General features: G+C 45.8%; 1 protein-coding gene across 1 annotated transcript; it reads right to left on the bottom strand.

Annotated features, from left to right (window-relative positions):
* Nucleotides 1-1,307: 1,307 nt before the first annotated feature.
* Nucleotides 1,308-15,442, bottom strand: VDAC3 (voltage dependent anion channel 3). The gene is made up of 9 exons (XM_075272733.1): nt 15,325-15,442; nt 7,016-7,086; nt 6,581-6,630; nt 5,976-6,128; nt 5,834-5,886; nt 4,388-4,615; nt 4,154-4,304; nt 3,290-3,347; nt 1,308-1,998 (listed from the first exon to the last, which is right to left on the bottom strand). The coding sequence occupies exons 2-9, from the start codon at nt 7,080-7,082 to the stop codon at nt 1,907-1,909; spliced, it is 852 nt and encodes a 283-aa protein (XP_075128834.1). The 5' UTR covers nt 7,083-7,086; nt 15,325-15,442; the 3' UTR covers nt 1,308-1,906.
* Between the last annotated feature and the right edge of the window lie 3,847 nt (nt 15,443-19,289).

Genomic DNA, 19,289 nt, shown 5'->3' with positions numbered 1-19,289 from the left:
CGCCTGTGAGCGTTTTATGCTTTCCGCGGGAAAACCGTTTTTTTTTTCTTTTTTTTCAAACCAGACAAAGTCCTGTCCTGTTCGCTACGGAGAGCATAAAACGCTCACGGCCGGACACTTTTCACACCCATTCATTTGATGGGTGTGAAAACTGACTGCTGGTTTCAGTCTCCTGCTCAGTTTCGGGCAGGAAACGGAAACCTGTATAACAGAGACCCCGGGCGCAGATGTGAACCCGCCCTTACTGACATAACATGTACTACTAGAAAGTCATGTAGCCTGCAGTTTGACATTTTCTCTCCTGCTGGTTTTTCTACATTTTACTCCTGATGCGATGTCAGAGCCGTGTGCAGTACTCGGACCAAGGACCCCGCTCCACATGGCTGTGCAGAGTGAGCATTGTGTCCCCCAGCACGCAGCTGACATGCTTCTTGCTGTACACTTTGAACACTAGGTGGTGATTATATATATCTATGAACATGACAGACCATACTTGAGTTTTAGGACAAGGTCTAAGTTCAGTCCATGTAGTCCCATATCCTCTCCTACAGACCTCAACTTGACAAAACCAAATAGGAAAACAATTTGGAATATTCCAGTTATATTACCTGGCTGGAAGGATTCCACCTTGAGGATATTTTGCAAGAAAACATTTCAAATACCTCTAAGAGACAGAAATCTTCCAGACCTAATGGATGCCCCTTGTTGTAGATATAATCCTGGGCATAAACTGATAATACCAGAGATCTATTACAAGGGTTTTCCAAGATAGGTCATGAAATGAAGATCTGTAGGGGTTTTGGGACTCCTGCAGTTCAGCTGCTTGATGCGGCACCGGTGCTCACAGGCCATAGAACATCACATTCACTGATTGTAGCTCAGTCTCATTCAAGTTGATAGGCTGAGCTGCAATGCCAAACACAACCACTGTGCTTGGTCAGTACTGAAGAAGCTGAAGGCCCTTCAAACAGCTGATCTGCTGGGGTCCATGATGTCTGACCCCTGCCAACCTACTAAATAGTAGCTAGTTGTAGGTGGCACTAGTCTAGTGGAATATATATACACAGCCGATGCATTTTTGAGTGTTGCAATGTAGTAGAGACTAACTCTGCCTCTCCTATATGCAATCCTAACCCACTTGGTACCATGTGGATACAGCAGGTGGCACGTCATACTAACATTCACAGGAGGCAGCGCCACCTACTGGATCCACAACATACCAGGGAGCCCCAGACTTTACCCACTCCATTCTAGTACCTATATATTATATACATACACACACTAGTAAAGAGACCAGGACTACTCCATCCAATGTGCGGGTGGCCATCTTTATTACAACACTTCATGTTACACTTGGACAATGGGGCGTGCACAGCGGCTGCTCACTGTATAGACCAGGGACCCTCCCCCACCCCGATGTCAGCACACAACTATCTGGGGGCCGGGTAGTGTAATAAACCTGGGGTGCCATGACCTATAATAACAAGTAGACTGCTCAAATACATCGAAGAACTAAACAAAAACTTGAGAAATGCGGCTTCATAACCCGAGACCAGGCGGTATGTGGTGTATATGGGGAAATAGTGACGTAACAGAGACTGGGGGTGGGGAAGAGTCACGCAGTCAGACAGTACTCATGGGGTAACAGAGAAGAGTTTGATTTTTGGTTAGATTTTTTTTTTAAATGGGAATTATGGACTTTAGTGCACCTCTGCAGATCCTTGAAGGACATGAAGGTGGCCACCGGGGGCAGTGTTGTCCATACCTGCAGCCACATGAATGGCCGCTCCTTAACAGGACACATCTCAGCACTGCTTGTACATCTCATGCTCTGTGTGAACGTGGGAGTCTCTGGAGGGGAGAAGGGTCAGGGCTGGTGGATCTTCATAGACGACGTACTACCATATTACGCTTCCAGCTCAAAGCCCAGCCCCACCTTGTGGCCTCCGGCGCTAAAGTTCTTTGCATTGATCAGAGCAGACAGGGTCAGCTTCACTCCTGGGAAGAGAAGAATTACATAGAAAATCACAAACTATCTGTATCCAGAAGTGGAGAGGTGGACCATACCATTAAGAGCTGCACTACCGCTGTCTGCCAAAAACAACCGTTTAATGAGCACCAATGTGTTCTTGTGGTAGCCATTAAATGGTCATTTTTACACCAGTGTCCTGTGCTGACCAGGGAAGGGCGCTGGGTGGTCTGAAGACAGCAGCGCGACCAACAGTAGGGATTAGATGAAACTTCAGTCTTGGCCATTCCACCCTTTGATCATTGTAGAGTGACCACAGCCTGACCAAAGGGGATAACTCATTCAGGTCACCCAGTGAAATGATCAGGGACTGCTGTTAGGAAACCTGTCAAATTGGGATACTTAAAGGGATTCTATCATTAAAATGCTATATTTTCCATAACTAACACATAGGAATAGCCTTAAAGGCTATTCTTCTCCTACCTTTAGATATCTTCTCCGCGTCGCCGTTCGGTAGAAATACCGGTTTTCTTTGGAAATGCAAATGAGTTCTCTCGCAGCACTGTGGGTGGGCCCCAGCGCTCAAACAGCTCTGGGGACACCCCCAATGCTGCGAGAGAACTCTCCATCTTCTTCAGGAACTGCCTCTCCTTCCGGCGCTGGGTTCAAACTTCTAGGCCTCGAGTAGAGCCGACTGCGCATGCTTGTGGCCGCTTACCCCAGCTTACTGTGTAAGCGGCCACAAAAAAAAAATAAAAAAAAATGGACGCAGGCATGTGCAGTCAGCTCTGCCCAAGGCCTGATGGCAGAGCCAACTGCGCATGCATAGAAGTTTGAACCCAGCATTGGAAGATGACTCAGGGAGAGGACTTTCCTGAAGAAGGAGGCAGCGCTGGAGAGTTCTCTTGCAGCATTGCGTCCACAGTGCTGAGAGAGAACTCATTTGCATACAAACGAAAACCGGGATTTCTAACAAACGGTGGGGTGGAGAAGACATCTAAAGGTAGGAGAAGAATAGACTTTCTTAAGGGTATTCCTATGTGTTAGGGAGAAAAAAAAATGCATTTTAATGATAGGATCCCTTTAACTACCTGCAATTCCTTATGAACAGGGGGTTCAATGTCACAGATCACTGTATTGTAACCATGCCATCCATGGCCAAATTAAAAAAAAAAAAAAAAAAGACACACAAAGAGGAAAAAAAAAAAAATCATTTAAAGGGTTAACAATGGCATCTGTTGTCTGCACACACATGTAAGGAGGCCGAGATTAGATCAACTAAGTGACATGAAAGACAGATGACAGGGATTAGGAACGTACCAGGTCGCAGGCTCTGTGTGTAGCCCACTCCAATCAGGCTGGCGTTGTTAACTTTGGCCTAGGAGGAAATAAAGCCATGTTAGCAGATTGTAAAGGGAATACATTACAAATGACGGCTTGTCCGGTCTAGTCTGTGTATTCGTGATAGACTCCACCCTAAAGAGAGCAATGCTAATGGAGCCTCAGAGGAAATCACAAAGGAAGCAGAGAAATCGTAAAGGGAGTCTGTCACCAGAACCAGCATATCACCCCAGCCCTGCAGATATATAGGTTAGTGTCACCAGAGCCAGCATATCACCCCAGCCCTGCAGATAGATAGGTTACTGTCACCAGAACCCAGAATATCACCCCAGTCCTGCAGATAGATAGGTTAGTGTCACCAGAACCCAGAATATCACCCCAGTCCTGCAGATAGATAGGTTAGTGTCACCAGACCCAGCATATCACCCCAGTCCTGCAGATAGATAGGTTAGTGTCACCAGAACATCACCCCAGTCCTGCAGATAAATAGGTTAGTGTCACCAGAACCCAGAATATCACCCCAGTCCTGCAGATAGATAGGTTAGTGTCACCAGAGCCAGCATATCACCCCAGTCCTGCAGATAGATAGGTTAGTGTCACCAGAACCCAGAATATCACCCCAGTCCTGCAGATAGATAGGTTAGTGTCACCAGAACCCAGAATACTACCTCAGCCCGGCAGATAGGTTAGGGGCACCTGAATCAAACAGTGTTTCCCCCCTTATGAATTGGAGCCTCCATTGCCGAGATATGACTGTTTTTGTCATGTGAATGAGCTCTTTGGAGCAATGAAGGCGTTGCCATAACTCCACTTAGGTAGGCGACTTCTTTTCGGCATACTTACAGACAGTGTAGTGTTTGAGTCCAGTTGGTACTTGGCTCCAATGCCAAAACGAGTGTTGTTGCTGCCTGCACTCCATGCCAGGCTCACTGAGGTCTCCACGTCCTTATTGACCTTCTGGTAGATGGACCCACCAAATTCGGTGCCATCATTCCTAGAAAGAGAAAGGCCAGATGCCAATGTCATAGGAGCAGGCATAATACCACCCATTGCTATACCGTCATCCACAATACTTACACGTTAGTGTGCAGCTGGAAATCTCCCGCCGTGTAGCCCAGTGCAAAGTTGTTCTGGGCCAGTCTGGACTTGGCAGTGTCAAAGGCCATCTGGTAGCCAGCTAACCAGCCTTGGTAGCCCAGGACAGCCCAGCCATGTATAGTGGGACCAGCCAGGTCCAAGTCCACATCGACTCCTAGGTTGGCATACTCCCTCTTGTAGGAGGTCTTCAGTTTGGCACTCTTCTTACTGGCACAGAAAAGAAAAATTATCCACATCAGAGATTCCCAGACATGCCAAGGTCTCAGATTCTGGGGACTGGTTTGTATTGGAAACTTCCAGGTTCTTTGGGGCATCTGTATACAATAATGGGGTCTGGTGTAGAGGTCAAGTCACTACTCGGATGTTAGGTTAGGGTGTGGCCTATAGAAATGGATGCACACATCATATTTGGGTAGTCCCTGATTTTTGGCTCAGTGTTGCCATGTTGTCCATACTGATGACAGAGCTCTTGCCCACAGTAGGCAGTTGCTATCCACAGAGGTAACATCACCATGAATGACGTGGTCGTAATGGCCTGGTGACGTCACCCACTTACTTCCTCCGGGGTTTTAGGCACTGGACTTAGGAGTTCACAAGTTCAGAACCAGACCCCTGGGCTGCTCTGCCTCTTTCCTCTTCTCCCTGTAAAATGGGGATGGCTTTCCTATTATAATGATGTACTCATCCAGCCCCCTTAGTACAGGTAACAAGTAGTATGGGAGAGGAGGAGCGACTTGGGGGTCTGGTGCTGGTCCCGATCTTGTAAACCACGGTCAGAACCAGCTCTGACACCTAAAAACGATGGAAGACTTCTCCCGAGCTGCACCACTTCTCTGGAATGCTCTACCCCGGACAGTCAGATTAACTCCCAATTTCTACAGCTTCAAGTGCAAACTAAAGACACATCTTTTCAGACAGGCCTATCCCAATTCCTAATGTAAACCCTTCTGTACTGTCATTAGAATCCCCAAAATGTAACCCTTCTCTGTCCCCGCTCCCACATTTCCCCACATGATATGATGTAATCTCAGGATAACTTTATAGGTCCAAGCTCCATCCACATGTTACAGGACACGACTGTTGACGGCTCATAAAGTTTTATGTTTGTATAATGACAGTCACCTCTATTACAAAAGTGTCTGACCTCTGTATAAGCAATGCCGCCCCTGCTACCTCTTGTGTCACCCCCTCTACCTCATAGATTGTAAGCTCTTGCGAGCAGGGCCCTCAGTCCCATTGTGTGAAGTGACGATCTCTTTGTCTGTACAAATTGTACAGTGCTGCGGAATATGTTGGCGCTATATAAATAAAATGTATTATTATTATTATTATTATATTCAGACTCCCTGTAGAACCCCTTTTAGGTAAGTAAGGTGCCCATAAGGTCACCAATGGTGATAGAAGAGGTCAAGCAATGCCACTCACCCAGTATTGGGTACAAACGTGGAATCCAGCGCCAGCTTCAACCCCTTAGCCAACTGTATAAATAAGAAGAACATGTATTATACACCGTCCTTCGTATGCTGAAGCTTCAGGCGATACTCCCAGAACGGCAGCCATGTCTCACCTTGTCTTCTAAGGCGACCTCGGTCCCCAAGGTGTTGTCTGTGTTCCACTTCTGGGTGAAGGTGATTCCCGCCTCCTGCAGCTTGTACTTGGTCTCCAGGCTTCCAGATGCTTTACCCGTATCTGTGTTGGACGATCCGCTGCTTGTGAACTCCTATAATGAAGAAGGTTCACGTGAGGAAAGTGGAGCTACGGGGCTGTGTGAGGTGGAGTGGACGGCGTCCTGCTCAGGTATACGTGGAGCAGATCAGTAAGTCTATACACAAGATGTGATAAGAGCCAAGGAGGGGCGACCAGCAGGGCACTACATGCACCAGACATACCCTGGACCCCCTTAGCGGCTCTCCTGCAGTTCCCACCAAATCCTATAGAATATGGCACTATAGTGCTATCATGGCTTACCATCTGGACGATCCCAAGCAGCATGAAGGGGAGGAGAAAAGAACACATTATGTGCAATACATCATAACCCGAGTACTCCCCAACTAGGACGCTCAGAGCTGGGTTTGTCACCTGCCACATCTACACAGTCTGCAAATCTATTCACGGCACAGATGACAAACTCAGCTCTGCTGCATCTCTACACACGACACAGCAGCTACTCACCACTCCACTGGAGGACTTTGTTTTGAGATCCAACTTCACGAGCCCAAACCCTGTGACGAGGAGACAGTCCGTCACCATCAAGTCAGGCAGTTTACCCAAATATAATGTAATGTAATATATATAATTAGAGATGAGCGAGTACTGTTTGGATCAGCCGATCCGAACAGCACGCTCGCATAGAAATGAATGGACGTAGCCGGCACGCAGGGGGTTAAGCGGCCAGCCGCCGTCAAAGCGGAAGCACCAGGTGCTTCCATTCATTTCTATGGAGTGTGCTGTTCAGATCGGCTGATCCGAACAGTACTCACTCATCTCTATATATAATGTAATGGTAGGGTTGGGACCATCCCTTTAAGACAACCAATACTACACATGGCTACGACAGGACACACACAGGACTTACCGCCGGCAGATATTTTGTGTGTTTTCACTTACCATATCCTTTGTTGAAAACGTCACGGGCAGATTTGCCCAGGTCTGCGTAGTTTGGTGGTACGGCCATGGTTCTAGGGGGGATAAAGAACAGTAAATATCAGTAACATGGTAGATTATCTTCCTCATACCTCACGGATATACCTGATGGGCGAATCCCAGGAGTCTAAGAGCTAATACCTCCTATGCTACTATAACATTGCATAATGGGACCTAGTCACAACCCCTGTGTCATGTGAGCCAAAGCTGCGTCCGGCCTCCGCTACCTCCTCCACCGATCTCACAGGCAATTACTTACCTATGGTATGGGGGCATGACAGGCCCATCATCTGCAAGAACCCAGGACAGGTAAATTCATTACCAATCCCTGGACAACCCCTTTAACAATGAAGTACAGGGGTGAAATAGTAAAAAAAAAAAAAAAAATAGGAATCTACAAGTCATTCTGCTAAAAAAACAAGATCTCCTACAGCCCCACTGACCGATACTCAATATACTACATGTACCCCAAAATGGTGCCATTACAAAATACAACCAGTCTCACAAAAAACACAAATCCTTGTACGTAAGGACTTATAATTTAATATTTAGACACTTACATACAAATTTTATTATATATATATATATATATATATATATATATATATATATATATATATATACACAGGCCATGAAATGTGGTGAAAATAAATAATGGCTGTGTCCTTAAAGGGGTTTTCTGTGACTTCTCTATCAATGGCCTAATCTTAGCCTATACGATTGGTCAGCTGAATGAACGGCGCCCATGAGCCTTCGCAATGTACTGTGTTTGGTAGGCAGAGAAGACCTGGAAAATCCCTTTAAAGACCCAATTGCATGATGGCCTTTAAGAGGTTAAAACCAGTATCAGACTTTCCGTGTGGTCTGGACTGGTTTCCCTATGAGGCCTCCGCTGTTATGGTGATCTCCGTTGTCACACAACACAAATCTAGGAGAAACTTTACTGAAGGCCGCGATCTTGGAAAAATCCAGGGGGGGGGGGGGGGGGTAGAATTGGTGGGGCGGCAGGAGCACACAGCACCGACACTTCTGCAGAGTGACAGCTAACAATGGCATGGCAAGGGTTGTGCCTTCACGTCCTATAGGGTTCAATGCCAGACCACATATGTCTGGTCACTGACAGCATATGTGATCCGGTGCAGTGACACGACTGTCCACTAGGGCTCAGCCCTCCTCGTTTGGGCTGCTGTAAGCCTCTTAGTTTTCATGATCTAATCCCTTTAAAAGATCAGAATACACAAGGAGGCTGCGGAGATGGTGCTGAAGAGACCGCTGCAAGAGCTGGATGTAATCCCTGGTCTAAGGGATGGAAATACAGACAGTCTGGGAAGTCTCCTAATCCGGCACGGGGCCAAAATAGTCCCAGATTAGCAGGAAGACATGTCAGGAGGTAAAGAGCCGAAAAATGCAGAGATTAGGCTCTGTACACACTGCTATACGGAGCCTCTGTCAGCAAAACTAGTGCCGTCAGTATGCCAACAACTACAATGGCGCCATCATATGACCGATGCCAGCGCTGTCCATGATGTATGCCTCAGCTAAGAGTCAGTGCTACCTAAAAGGGATGGTATACCACTAAATTATTGGAGGCGAGGCCCCCCACCCATCCTGAGACTGAAAAGGGCCAGCACTGCAGCTCTGCACAGCAACACCCTGACCATCTGCTGGGTAGGGATCCATCTAAGAGCGACCATGCTGCAAATCCCTGCACAGTCAGGTGACCAGGAAGGGAAACAAGGAAGAAGACAACGGTGTGAAACCGGTGCGGAGGTCAGAGCCCACCAATCAGAACAGTGATGTCACAGGGGGTGAGAAGCATTGTATACTGAAATATTCCACCACCCCTTTACTATACTTTATCGCCTTCTTATGGTCTGTGGATGGTAACACTCCTGGAGTCTATACAATCCTCTCCCTCCTGTCGTTACAATTAGAGATGAGCGAGTACTGTTTGGATCAGCCGATCCGAACAGCACGCTCGCATAGAAATGAATGGACGTAGCCGGCATGCAAGGGGGTTAAGCGGCCGGCCGCCGTCAAAGCGGAGGTACCAGGTGCTTCCATTCATTTCTATGGAGCGCGCTGTTCAGATCGGCTGATCCGAACAGTACTCGCTCATCTCTAGTTACAATGTATCAGCGCAGGACACGTGTATTAGGTTCCTATCTGCGTTCGGTATTCCATTCAGGGAGTCTGCATGGGGACCCCCCAAACGGAATACCGAACGCACTGACAAGCAGTGTGCAGCAAAAGCACAGAGTCTAAGGCTTAGACTATAATGGGGTCCGTGTGTTTTCCGCGTGGTGTCCGAACGAGTCATGCGGAGAGGAAAGTAGTTCATGAAGTACTTTTCTCTCCGCATGTTCTGTGCGGAAAACACACAGACCCCATTATAGTCTATGGGGTCCGTGTGCTTGTATAAACTCACTGCTTGTCAATGCCGAACGCAGATGTAAACCAGGCCTAAGGCGATCTAGAATGGATCCAATTGGAGGTTTGCAGCCTCAGGGCGAAGGCGACTTTGACCGAAGCCCAAAGTCACAGAGTCGCCCCGTGACCACCTCACTGTGTAAGTGGATGGAGTCACAAAGCATGACGCAGAATCTAGTCGTGCGGTGACGCTCAGGATCACAATGCAACTCCATTCGCTTACATCATCACAGAGCGACACAGTGATCTCTAGTCATGTGACAGGAGTTGCGACTAAAGTTGCTGTGTAGCCCTACCCTAAGATTAGCTTCATATCTGCATTCGGATTTCTATTAAGGAGGTCCATCTGAACGGAAACCTAATCAGCATACAAAAGCACTTACCTTAGGAAACCCACGGACCCCATAGACTATAATGGGGTCCATGTGGTTTCCTTTCGGTTTTCGCAAGAAAAATGCGGAGAGAAAAGTGCTGCTCGCGTTGCTTTTCTCTCTGTCTTTTTCATGTGGAGAGGAGAACGCAGATGTGAACTGGGCCTAAACAAGATGGGTGACGTTCACTGACAGCAAGCTGGGGAACTGATCATTCCGCTACGATTAGGGTCCAGTTACCCCTTTTAGGGTCCCCCATGAACCTGCAGTGAGAACGTCTGATAGTCCAGCACCTTAATGGTCGCAGCTCTGGAGTCCTGGTGTATACATGTCTGGATCACAAGCTACATCCAGGCCATGCCTTATCCCAAAATCAGACTCCATGGTAATTAACTCTTTACACACCTCATTACCCAGATGTACTCTGTACCTAATGACATGTAAGTAGTTTGGCATGGCAGTGCCAGCTGTCTGCTGATGCCCGTCGCCCATTATCTGCCATTATCCAATGACATGGACGCAGCGGGCAGGGATCTACATGATAATACCAGTATATTAACAGTCGTACTGGAAAGTATGGAAACGGCAGCGAGCGATAGCCCAGAACTAATCCATGACCTGGGAGAGCCCCGACCTGTGGACGTGTCAGCCTTCACTGGAGCTTTGGTTTCTCTTCATGAAGCAGGTAGATCAGGATGAACAATGTACATTACATGCAGGTAGAGCAGACAGGTGACTGCTGCCCCCTGGGGGGTATATGAGGAGGGCAGCTTCCTTGATCTGTCTCAGAGTAATGTGACAACCAGTAGCACAGGTTTTCCTAGTGTGAACTGTTCCACCCACTTTATCTGAAGCCACCAGACCAGGGCAAGGCGCGCTGCAGGGTGGGGGGCATTGGATAGTGGGTAAGGGCAACAGGTTGGATCTCTAGAGTTTTCCCTCGTGTCTGACCCAAGCGAGGACTACACAATGAAATTGGGGCATCCGTATACTTATAGATGTAGCAGAGCTGTACTGCGGATAAAGGAGACATGAGGTAAAGCAGCGATCTGATTGGACAACAGGCAGCCTGTGGCTGATAACAGAGAACAGTATACAGACTTACGGCTTACTGCCCCTTTAAATATAACTGTGCTCCTTCTCATGTCTGTCTGTATGTTTACTCCCCTGCCATCCCCGTGATAGTCACACGACATGGCGTCACCCTCATCTGACGCTGTGCGACCTTTCTGATATATGCAACATGCCAACACCATAGGGTGCGTGTCCAGCAGGCCCGGGGCACCCTGGGAGAACGAGCACATTATGTATAGTAACCATGGCGCACACCCTGCCTGAGCCAGCAGTGAGACAGGACGGACCATGCCATGGTCATAATATATAAGAACATAGAGAAGTGCGGGGACTACTGGAGAAGGGGATCAGTGCCCTCCTATTGTATACACCCTATACTATGTGAGGATTCCCCCCCCATACTAACCACAGTGCCCTCCCAATGTATACACCCTATACTATGTGAGGATATCTCCCCCCCCCCCATACTAACCACAGTGCCCTCCCAATGTATACACCCTATACTATGTGAGGATATCTCCCCCCCCCCATACTAACCACAGTGCCCTCCCAATGTATACACCCTATACTATGTGAGGATACCCCCCCATACTAACCACAGTGCCCTCCCAATGTATACACCCTATACTATGTGAGGATACCCCCCCATACTAACCACAGTGCCCTCCCAATGTATACACCCTATACTATGTGAGGATACCCCCCCTACTAACCACAGTGCCCTCCCAATGTATACACCCTATACTATGTGAGGATATCTCCCCCCCCCATACTAACCACAGTGCCCTCCCAATGTATACACCCTATACTATGTGAGGATACCCCCCCTACTAACCACAGTGCCCTCCCAATGTATATACCCTACATATCACTATACTATGTGAGGATATCCCACCTCCTCAGTTCTGTACACAGTCCCCTCCTTCGGTATACGTACCATACAGTTAGTAGTATATGAAGATAACCTGTACGCAGCCTCCTATCATTGAGCTCATGTATTGTACGGATATATACACTATGTATATAATATACCATATGAAGATAGGAGACTGTAGGGGTTATCACTACTCTATGTGAGGTTATCCTCTCGCATACTGAACAGTCCCTTATGCAATGTCTGCATTATATACTATGAGAAGATAACCCTGCTATATACACAGTCCTTATCACTGAGCTATATACAGATAACCTATGGCTGTATGAATATGTACCACATGACTGAATTATCACCCAGACCCCATAGTATAATATGCAAGTGTCACCCCATATACCTACACCCTAAAATCCACAGTGAAATATGAAATTAGACACACCCGATGTAGGACTGTACTATGTGAGGATAGCCCCCTCCCCCACTTATCAATGTACTAGGTTAGGAGACCCCCTACCCTAAATGAATACCCCCATGGTCAATATAAGGATATCATCTCCCCAAGTGCATACAACCTACAAAAGCTTTCTTCTGCATCAGTATAGCCCCGTACAGCGCAGTTCTATGTATGGAGACCCTTACTCATGTTCATACACCACTATACAAGCACACCCTCCCCCCTATTTATCATTGTAGTATATAAGGATACTCTGCCCCCTATTTATCATTGGAGTATAGGCACCTGATATATCTTTGTACTATTTAAGGACATACCCCTCCCCATGTACATATCCCCTTCACTGTGTGTAATGTATGAACACTGTCTCCTCCTATGTATCATTATGCTATGTACATACACCTTATGTATCGCTGTCCTTCCCTAAAAGAATACCCTAAATATATCAATGTACAACAAAGGAAGCCCCCTCCTCATCTGCATAAAACCTATATTAAGTTTTCTACTTGAAAATACCCCCACAAGATGTGCCTGTAACCTAATACCCTCACTCCATGTACATACATTCTATATATTAGCATGCTATGTACTGATACCCCTCCCCTTATAACTAGACCACATGTATCATCCCCTCCCCATATATCTAGACTATATATATATATATATATATATATATATATATATATATATATATAATACAAATATCCTAAATATTAGTGTGCTATGTACTAATACACCCTATATAGCACTGTACTATGTATAAATCCCCCTCCCCATATACCTACACCCTATATCATTGTACTATGTATAAATCCCCTTCCTCATATACCTACACCCTATATAGCACTGTACTATGTATAAACCCCCCTCCCCATATACCTACACCCTATATATATATCATTGTACTATATATAAATCCCCATATACCTACACCCTATATATCATTGTACTATGTACAAACCCCCCTCCCCATATACCTACACCCTATATATCATTGTATTATATATAAATCCCCATATACCTACACCCTATATATCATTGTACTATGTATAAACCCCCCTCCCCATATACCTACACCCTATATATCATTGTACTATATATAAATCCCCATATACCTACACCCTATATATCATTGTACTATGTATAAACCCCCCTCCCCATATACCTACACCCTATATATCATTGTATTATATATAAATCCCCATATACCTACACCCTATATAGCACTGTACTATGTATAAACCCCCCTCCCCATATACCTACACCCTATATATATATCATTGTACTATATATAAATCCCCATATACCTACACCCTATATATCATTGTACTATGTACAAACCCCCCTCCCCATATACCTACACCCTATATATCATTGTATTATATATAAATCCCCATATACCTACACCCTATATATCATTGTACTATGTATAAACCCCCCTCCCCATATACCTACACCCTATATATCATTGTACTATATATAAATCCCCATATACCTACACCCTATATATCATTGTACTATGTATAAACCCCCCTCCCCATATACCTACACCCTATATATCATTGTACTATGTATAAATCCCCCTCCCCATATACCTACACCCTATATATATATCATTGTACTATATATAAATCCCCATATACCTACACCCTATATATCATTGTACTATGTATAAACCCCCTCCCCATATACCTACACCCTATATATCATTGTATTATATATAAATCCCCATATACCTACACCCTATATATCATTGTACTATGTATAAACCCCCTCCCCATATACCTACACCCTATATATATATCATTGTACTATATATAAATCCCCATATACCTACACCCTATATATCATTGTACTATGTATAAACCCCCCTCCCCATATACCTACACCCTATATATCATTGTATTATATATAAATCCCCATATACCTACACCCTATATATCATTGTACTATGTATAAACCCCCCTCCCCATATACCTACACCCTATATATATATCATTGTACTATATATAAATCCCCATATACCTACACCCTATATATCATTGTACTATGTATAAACCCCCCTCCCCATATACCTACACCCTATATATCATTGTATTATATATAAATCCCCATATACCTACACCCTATATATCATTGTACTATGTATAAACCCCCCTCCCCATATACCTACACCCTATATATATATCATTGTACTATATATAAATCCCCATATACCTACACCCTATATATCATTGTACTATGTATAAACCCCCCTCCCCATATACCTACACCCTATATATCATTGTACTATGTATAAATCCCCCTCCCCATATACCTACACCCTATATAGCACTGTACTATGTATAAATCCCCCTCCTCATATACCTACACCCTATATAGCACTGTACTATGTATAAATCCCCCTCCCCATATACCTACACCCTATATAGCACTGTACTATGTATAAATCCCCCTCCCCATATACCTACACCCTATATAGCACTGTACTATGTATAAATCCCCCTCCTCATATACCTACACCCTATATAGCACTGTACTATGTATAAATCCCCCTCCTCATATACCTACACCCTATATAGCACTGTACTATGTATAAATCCCCCTCCCCATATACCTACACCCTATATAGCACTGTACTATGTATAAATCCCCCTCCTCATATACCTACACCCTATATAGCACTGTACTATGTATAAATCCCCCTCCCCATATACCTACACCCTATATAGCACTGTACTATGTATAAATCCCCCTCCCCATATACCTACACCCTATATAGCACTGTACTATGTATAAATCCCCCTCCTCATATACCTACACCCTATATAGCACTGTACTATGTATAAATCCCCCTCCCCATATACCTACACCCTGTATATCACTGTACTATGTGAAATCCCCCAGCCCCCTCCCCAGTATACAGCCATCCATCACTAGAACACGAGGGTGACCTACTATCACAGCACTACCCAGCCCCTTCCCCACCTGCACGCAGCTCCCACCACCACTACCACAGTCCCCATCACTACATCCCGACCTACAGACACACGACCCCGGCCCCTGTCACCTGTCCCCAGCTGAAGGTCTCCTCTGCGTCTCCCTGTCCCAGGCGCATGCGTAGATGTACTACCACTACTCCAGGACCACATGATACGCCCAGACACGCCCACCCAGCGCTACGGGCAACCAATAACCTGCTGCCATTGGCTGAGTAGACGCTGGAGGACCTAACGGCCCCTCTGCTGATCACTGAGCACCATAGAGTCGCCTATCGGGTAGAATGTCTCCTGTGGGAAGTCTCTATGGTATATATAATAAAATGGTGTAAAATGGTGAAAAACGTGACAGAAGAGGCCGGGCTGGGGAGACAGGGGAGGCTGGAGGCTGTTATCAATAAGAAATGCTAAATATTGTATGAATGTGTAATTCATTGTAAACTATATGATAATTACATATACAACACCCAGGAGTCTCTATGTTGTCTTTAGCCAAGTAATTCCCTGCTTGGATCTGCTATCAGGTGTGGACAGACACCTGTGTGTGCTGGGTGGGGCGGGGGTTGCCAAACACAGGTGTAACCTGAAGCTCCAGGGCCCCAATACAAAATATATAATGGCATACGTGAGAACGTTCAAGGGACTGAAGCAGAGACGTAACGCGGGGCGCACTATGTGCATGACGGCAAATTTACTAGTAGTACTACCCAACTCCAGCCACGCCCACATCCACTTTGGCTCCACCCATGTTTTTTGGGCTCCACACAGTAATGTAAAACCCCTTAAACGGTACGCCCCCCCCCCCCCCCACACACACACACACACACATTGTAATGTCCCCCACGGTTTTCTGCAAGGAGGCCCCAATGCTTTGTTGTTCCCCCGCCTACCCCTGGGCTGTAGGGTCAAGCTGTGTCCCAGTGCTTCGCCACCTCACGTGACCACTGAGGTCAATCAGCGGCCTAAGGAAAGGAATCAAGACGACAACCGTGTCCTTTCCTTAGGCCGCTGATTGGTCTCAATGGTTCACGTGCGGCAAGGACTTCTGCCAAAACAAGACCCCAGGAGCAGCAGGACTGGACAGCCATGAGAGACACCAGAGAAACAGTACAGATGAGTATGGGGTTTATTGGTTTTTTCACCTTTCCAAGCCTTCTTGCAGAAAACTGTAGATCTTGAAAGACCCCTTTAATGTCACCCTCTAGTTAGATTAGATAAAATAAGATAATCCTTTAATAGTCCCACAGTGAGGAAATTTCAGTATGTTACAGCAGCATAGTAATACAGATACAGGATAATACACAGTAATATATTACAGACGTAGACACACATATGCTGAGAAGAGAAGATATACTAGGAGTCCATAGCAGCTAAGGAACAGAAGAAGGAAGACTTCATAATCATTAGTTCTCTGTGCGGAGTGTCTTCGCTTGGTCTGATGTAGATTATACAGCCTGGTCGCGGTTGGAAGGAAGGACTTGCGATAGCTCCTTCTCACACTTGGGGTGAAGCAGAGGGTCACTTACAGTCCTGCTAAGTCCCATCAAGGTCTCATACATGGGGTGGGATTTGTTCACCCGCATGGAGGTCACCACGGACAGTATCCTTCTGTCACCCACCACCTGTACTGGATCCAGGGGGCTCCCCAGGACAGAGCTGGCCCTCCTGATCAGCCTGTCAAGTCTATTTCTGTCCCTGGCTGATATACTGCTCCCCCAGCAGGCCATCCCAAAAAAGATGGTTGAAGCAACCACAGAGTTGAAGAAGGCCCTAAGAAGTGGCCCCTGGACTCTGAAGGCCCTCAGCCTCCTGAGCAGGTAGAGTCTGCTGTGGCCCTTTCTGTGCAGCGCCTCCAGGTGATCAGCCCAGTCTAGTTTATTGTTGAGGAGCACACCCAGGTACTTATAGGTCCTGACTATCTCAATACATGTTCCTTGGATCTCCACCGGGGTCGGAGCACCTCTCCGTTTACTAAAGTCCACCACCATCTCCTTGGTCTTCCCAGCATTAATCCTGAGCTGGTTCTGCTGGCACCATTCAACAAAATCCCGGTTTAAGTCTCTGTATTCCCTATCGTCGCCATCAGTGATAAGGCCGACTATAGCAGAGTCATCGGAGTACTTCTGTAAGTAACAGCTGGATGAATTGTGCCTAAAGTCAGCAGTGTACAGTGTGAAGAGAAATGTTGCCCCAAAATATAAAGTCCCTTCACTGTCCCACTCCGCCCACAACAAAACTTTCAATTTTCAGGACGGACTGCACTGCTAACACTCCCAGAGATGAGACAGTGCCACCTACTAGATCCATTACACACCTGATTTAAACCAGTCCATTCTAGTTTCAACCCTCTCTCAGTAGTTTGCCTGCTGACTCTTCTTCTCACTTCCTGTATTCTTCAGCAAGCTCTTTACCATGAGAGATTATTTACTGTCATTACTAGAAATATGATATAAATGCAGATCAAATATGCACAGTAAATGTATATTACATTACACGTACATACTCCATGCTGACAACATTCTTGCAGTAAGTTATCTTTGTGTTTACATAGAGAGATAACCTCACTGTCCGATCTTTTATCAACAAACTGTAATTAGCTGACATGATTGTCCTGACAGAGTTGTACACAGCGATTCTGAAAGTAACACAGAGCAATCAGCCTCCCTCTCCCTAGAGCAGTGAGCTGCATTACATGACCAGATATTAGGTACAGGTCGGGTGTCTAATAAACAATTAGTGCTGGATATCTACGTATTGCCATTTCTAATAAACAATGGGAGGAATAATCTCACGAAAATATTGAAGACTTGTGAATTTATATAAACTAGCAGTATAGATATGATCCTTGACATAGGAATACTCCTTTAGGACCCCAGGCCTTTTATATACTTAGCACTCCCAGGTCCTCTTCAGACCTAGGTAGCACCAAACACATCTGACGGATCTCCTGACAGATCTGTCATTATAGATCAAGTGAAGGGACCCTGCCCATTCCAATTCATCCGGTCAAAAGACTATGGAAAACTGGTATCTGGATTTATATCATAACCTGCCAACTGGGGACTGCTGCCATAGACTATCAATAACCAAATGTATGCCAAAAGCTGTGCAGACAATGAGCTAGCACGTACGATGGAAGATTTCAGCTCTGAAGGCTGCAGACTGCAGTGTTGGAATATAATACAGACTACGATCAGTACAGGTCACGAGGAACAGCTTGTCATGTGATAGCTATGTCCTGCCGGTGACTGACGTGCATACATTTTGCCCTGTGGTCAGGCCGCTTGCGGTCATTGATAGTAATGGTGTTTATGTTGTTTTCATATTTTTGGTGTAACCGGAATATCAATCCCTCTGACATGCTAAGACAAACAACTGCCTATAGCCCAGAAGCAGTCATTTCCAGATAAGGCAAATGCTATTTACTACAGGCCTTGAGCTGGCCTCTGCAAAGTCTTTTGTGATATCTAGTCCACCATTAAACTTTCCTAGACTCCTGAATGGTAAAGGTGCCTAGCACTAGTGATACAACTCACACTTTCAAAATAGCACAGTAGATTTTGTCCAGGACTCAAGGAAAGCGTGTCACCACTTTCTGTGATAGTTGTCATAAGGCTGTCTAGGGAAAAGATACAACAGAAAAACTGGGCAAATGGAACGTCACAAATATTACTGGCGATTCCACTTTACAGTGACTGCGGCGTTTCCACCACTGCAAAATTGCGGCATTTACACTATGTGGGGCCCTGACCCAAGCACGCATGCTCAGCCTGCCACTCTATGCGGACAGGAGAACAGAATCCCTGTTCTCACGATCGATGTGGGACCCAGTATTCAGACCCCACCGATCAGCAAGTTGCCTTTAATTGTTCTGGGCACAATGGGGGCGTGTATAATAAGGAGCAGTCTGCTCCCTTACCCATTTATGTACATGTCATTCTGTCAGGAGTAACTGTACTGTAGCAAACAAATAGCTGAGAAAAGCCCAAGTTATCATAATATAGGAGAACCAGGAACACTGAATTGCAAATACAGA

This window comes from Leptodactylus fuscus, chromosome 5 (assembly GCF_031893055.1).
Source record: "Leptodactylus fuscus isolate aLepFus1 chromosome 5, aLepFus1.hap2, whole genome shotgun sequence".
Taxonomy (NCBI): domain Eukaryota; kingdom Metazoa; phylum Chordata; class Amphibia; order Anura; family Leptodactylidae; genus Leptodactylus; species Leptodactylus fuscus.
Note: the sequence above shows the minus strand (reverse complement) of the source record. Positions and strands in the feature narration are given on the sequence as shown.

What these genes read in the sequence shown, in the direction of transcription:
- VDAC3 (XM_075272733.1), bottom strand. Translation starts at nt 7,082, where the DNA reads ATGGCCGTACCACCAAACTACGCAGACCTGGGCAAATCTGCCCGTGAC. An exon ending in ACTCAAACACTACACTGTCT is followed by an intron (nt 3,348 to 4,153) that starts GTAAGTATGCCG and finishes ATTTCCTCCTAG; the next exon opens with GCCAAAGTTAACAACGCCAG. An exon ending in CACACAGAGCCTGCGACCTG is followed by an intron (nt 1,999 to 3,289) that starts GTACGTTCCTAA and finishes TTCTCTTCCCAG; the next exon opens with GAGTGAAGCTGACCCTGTCT.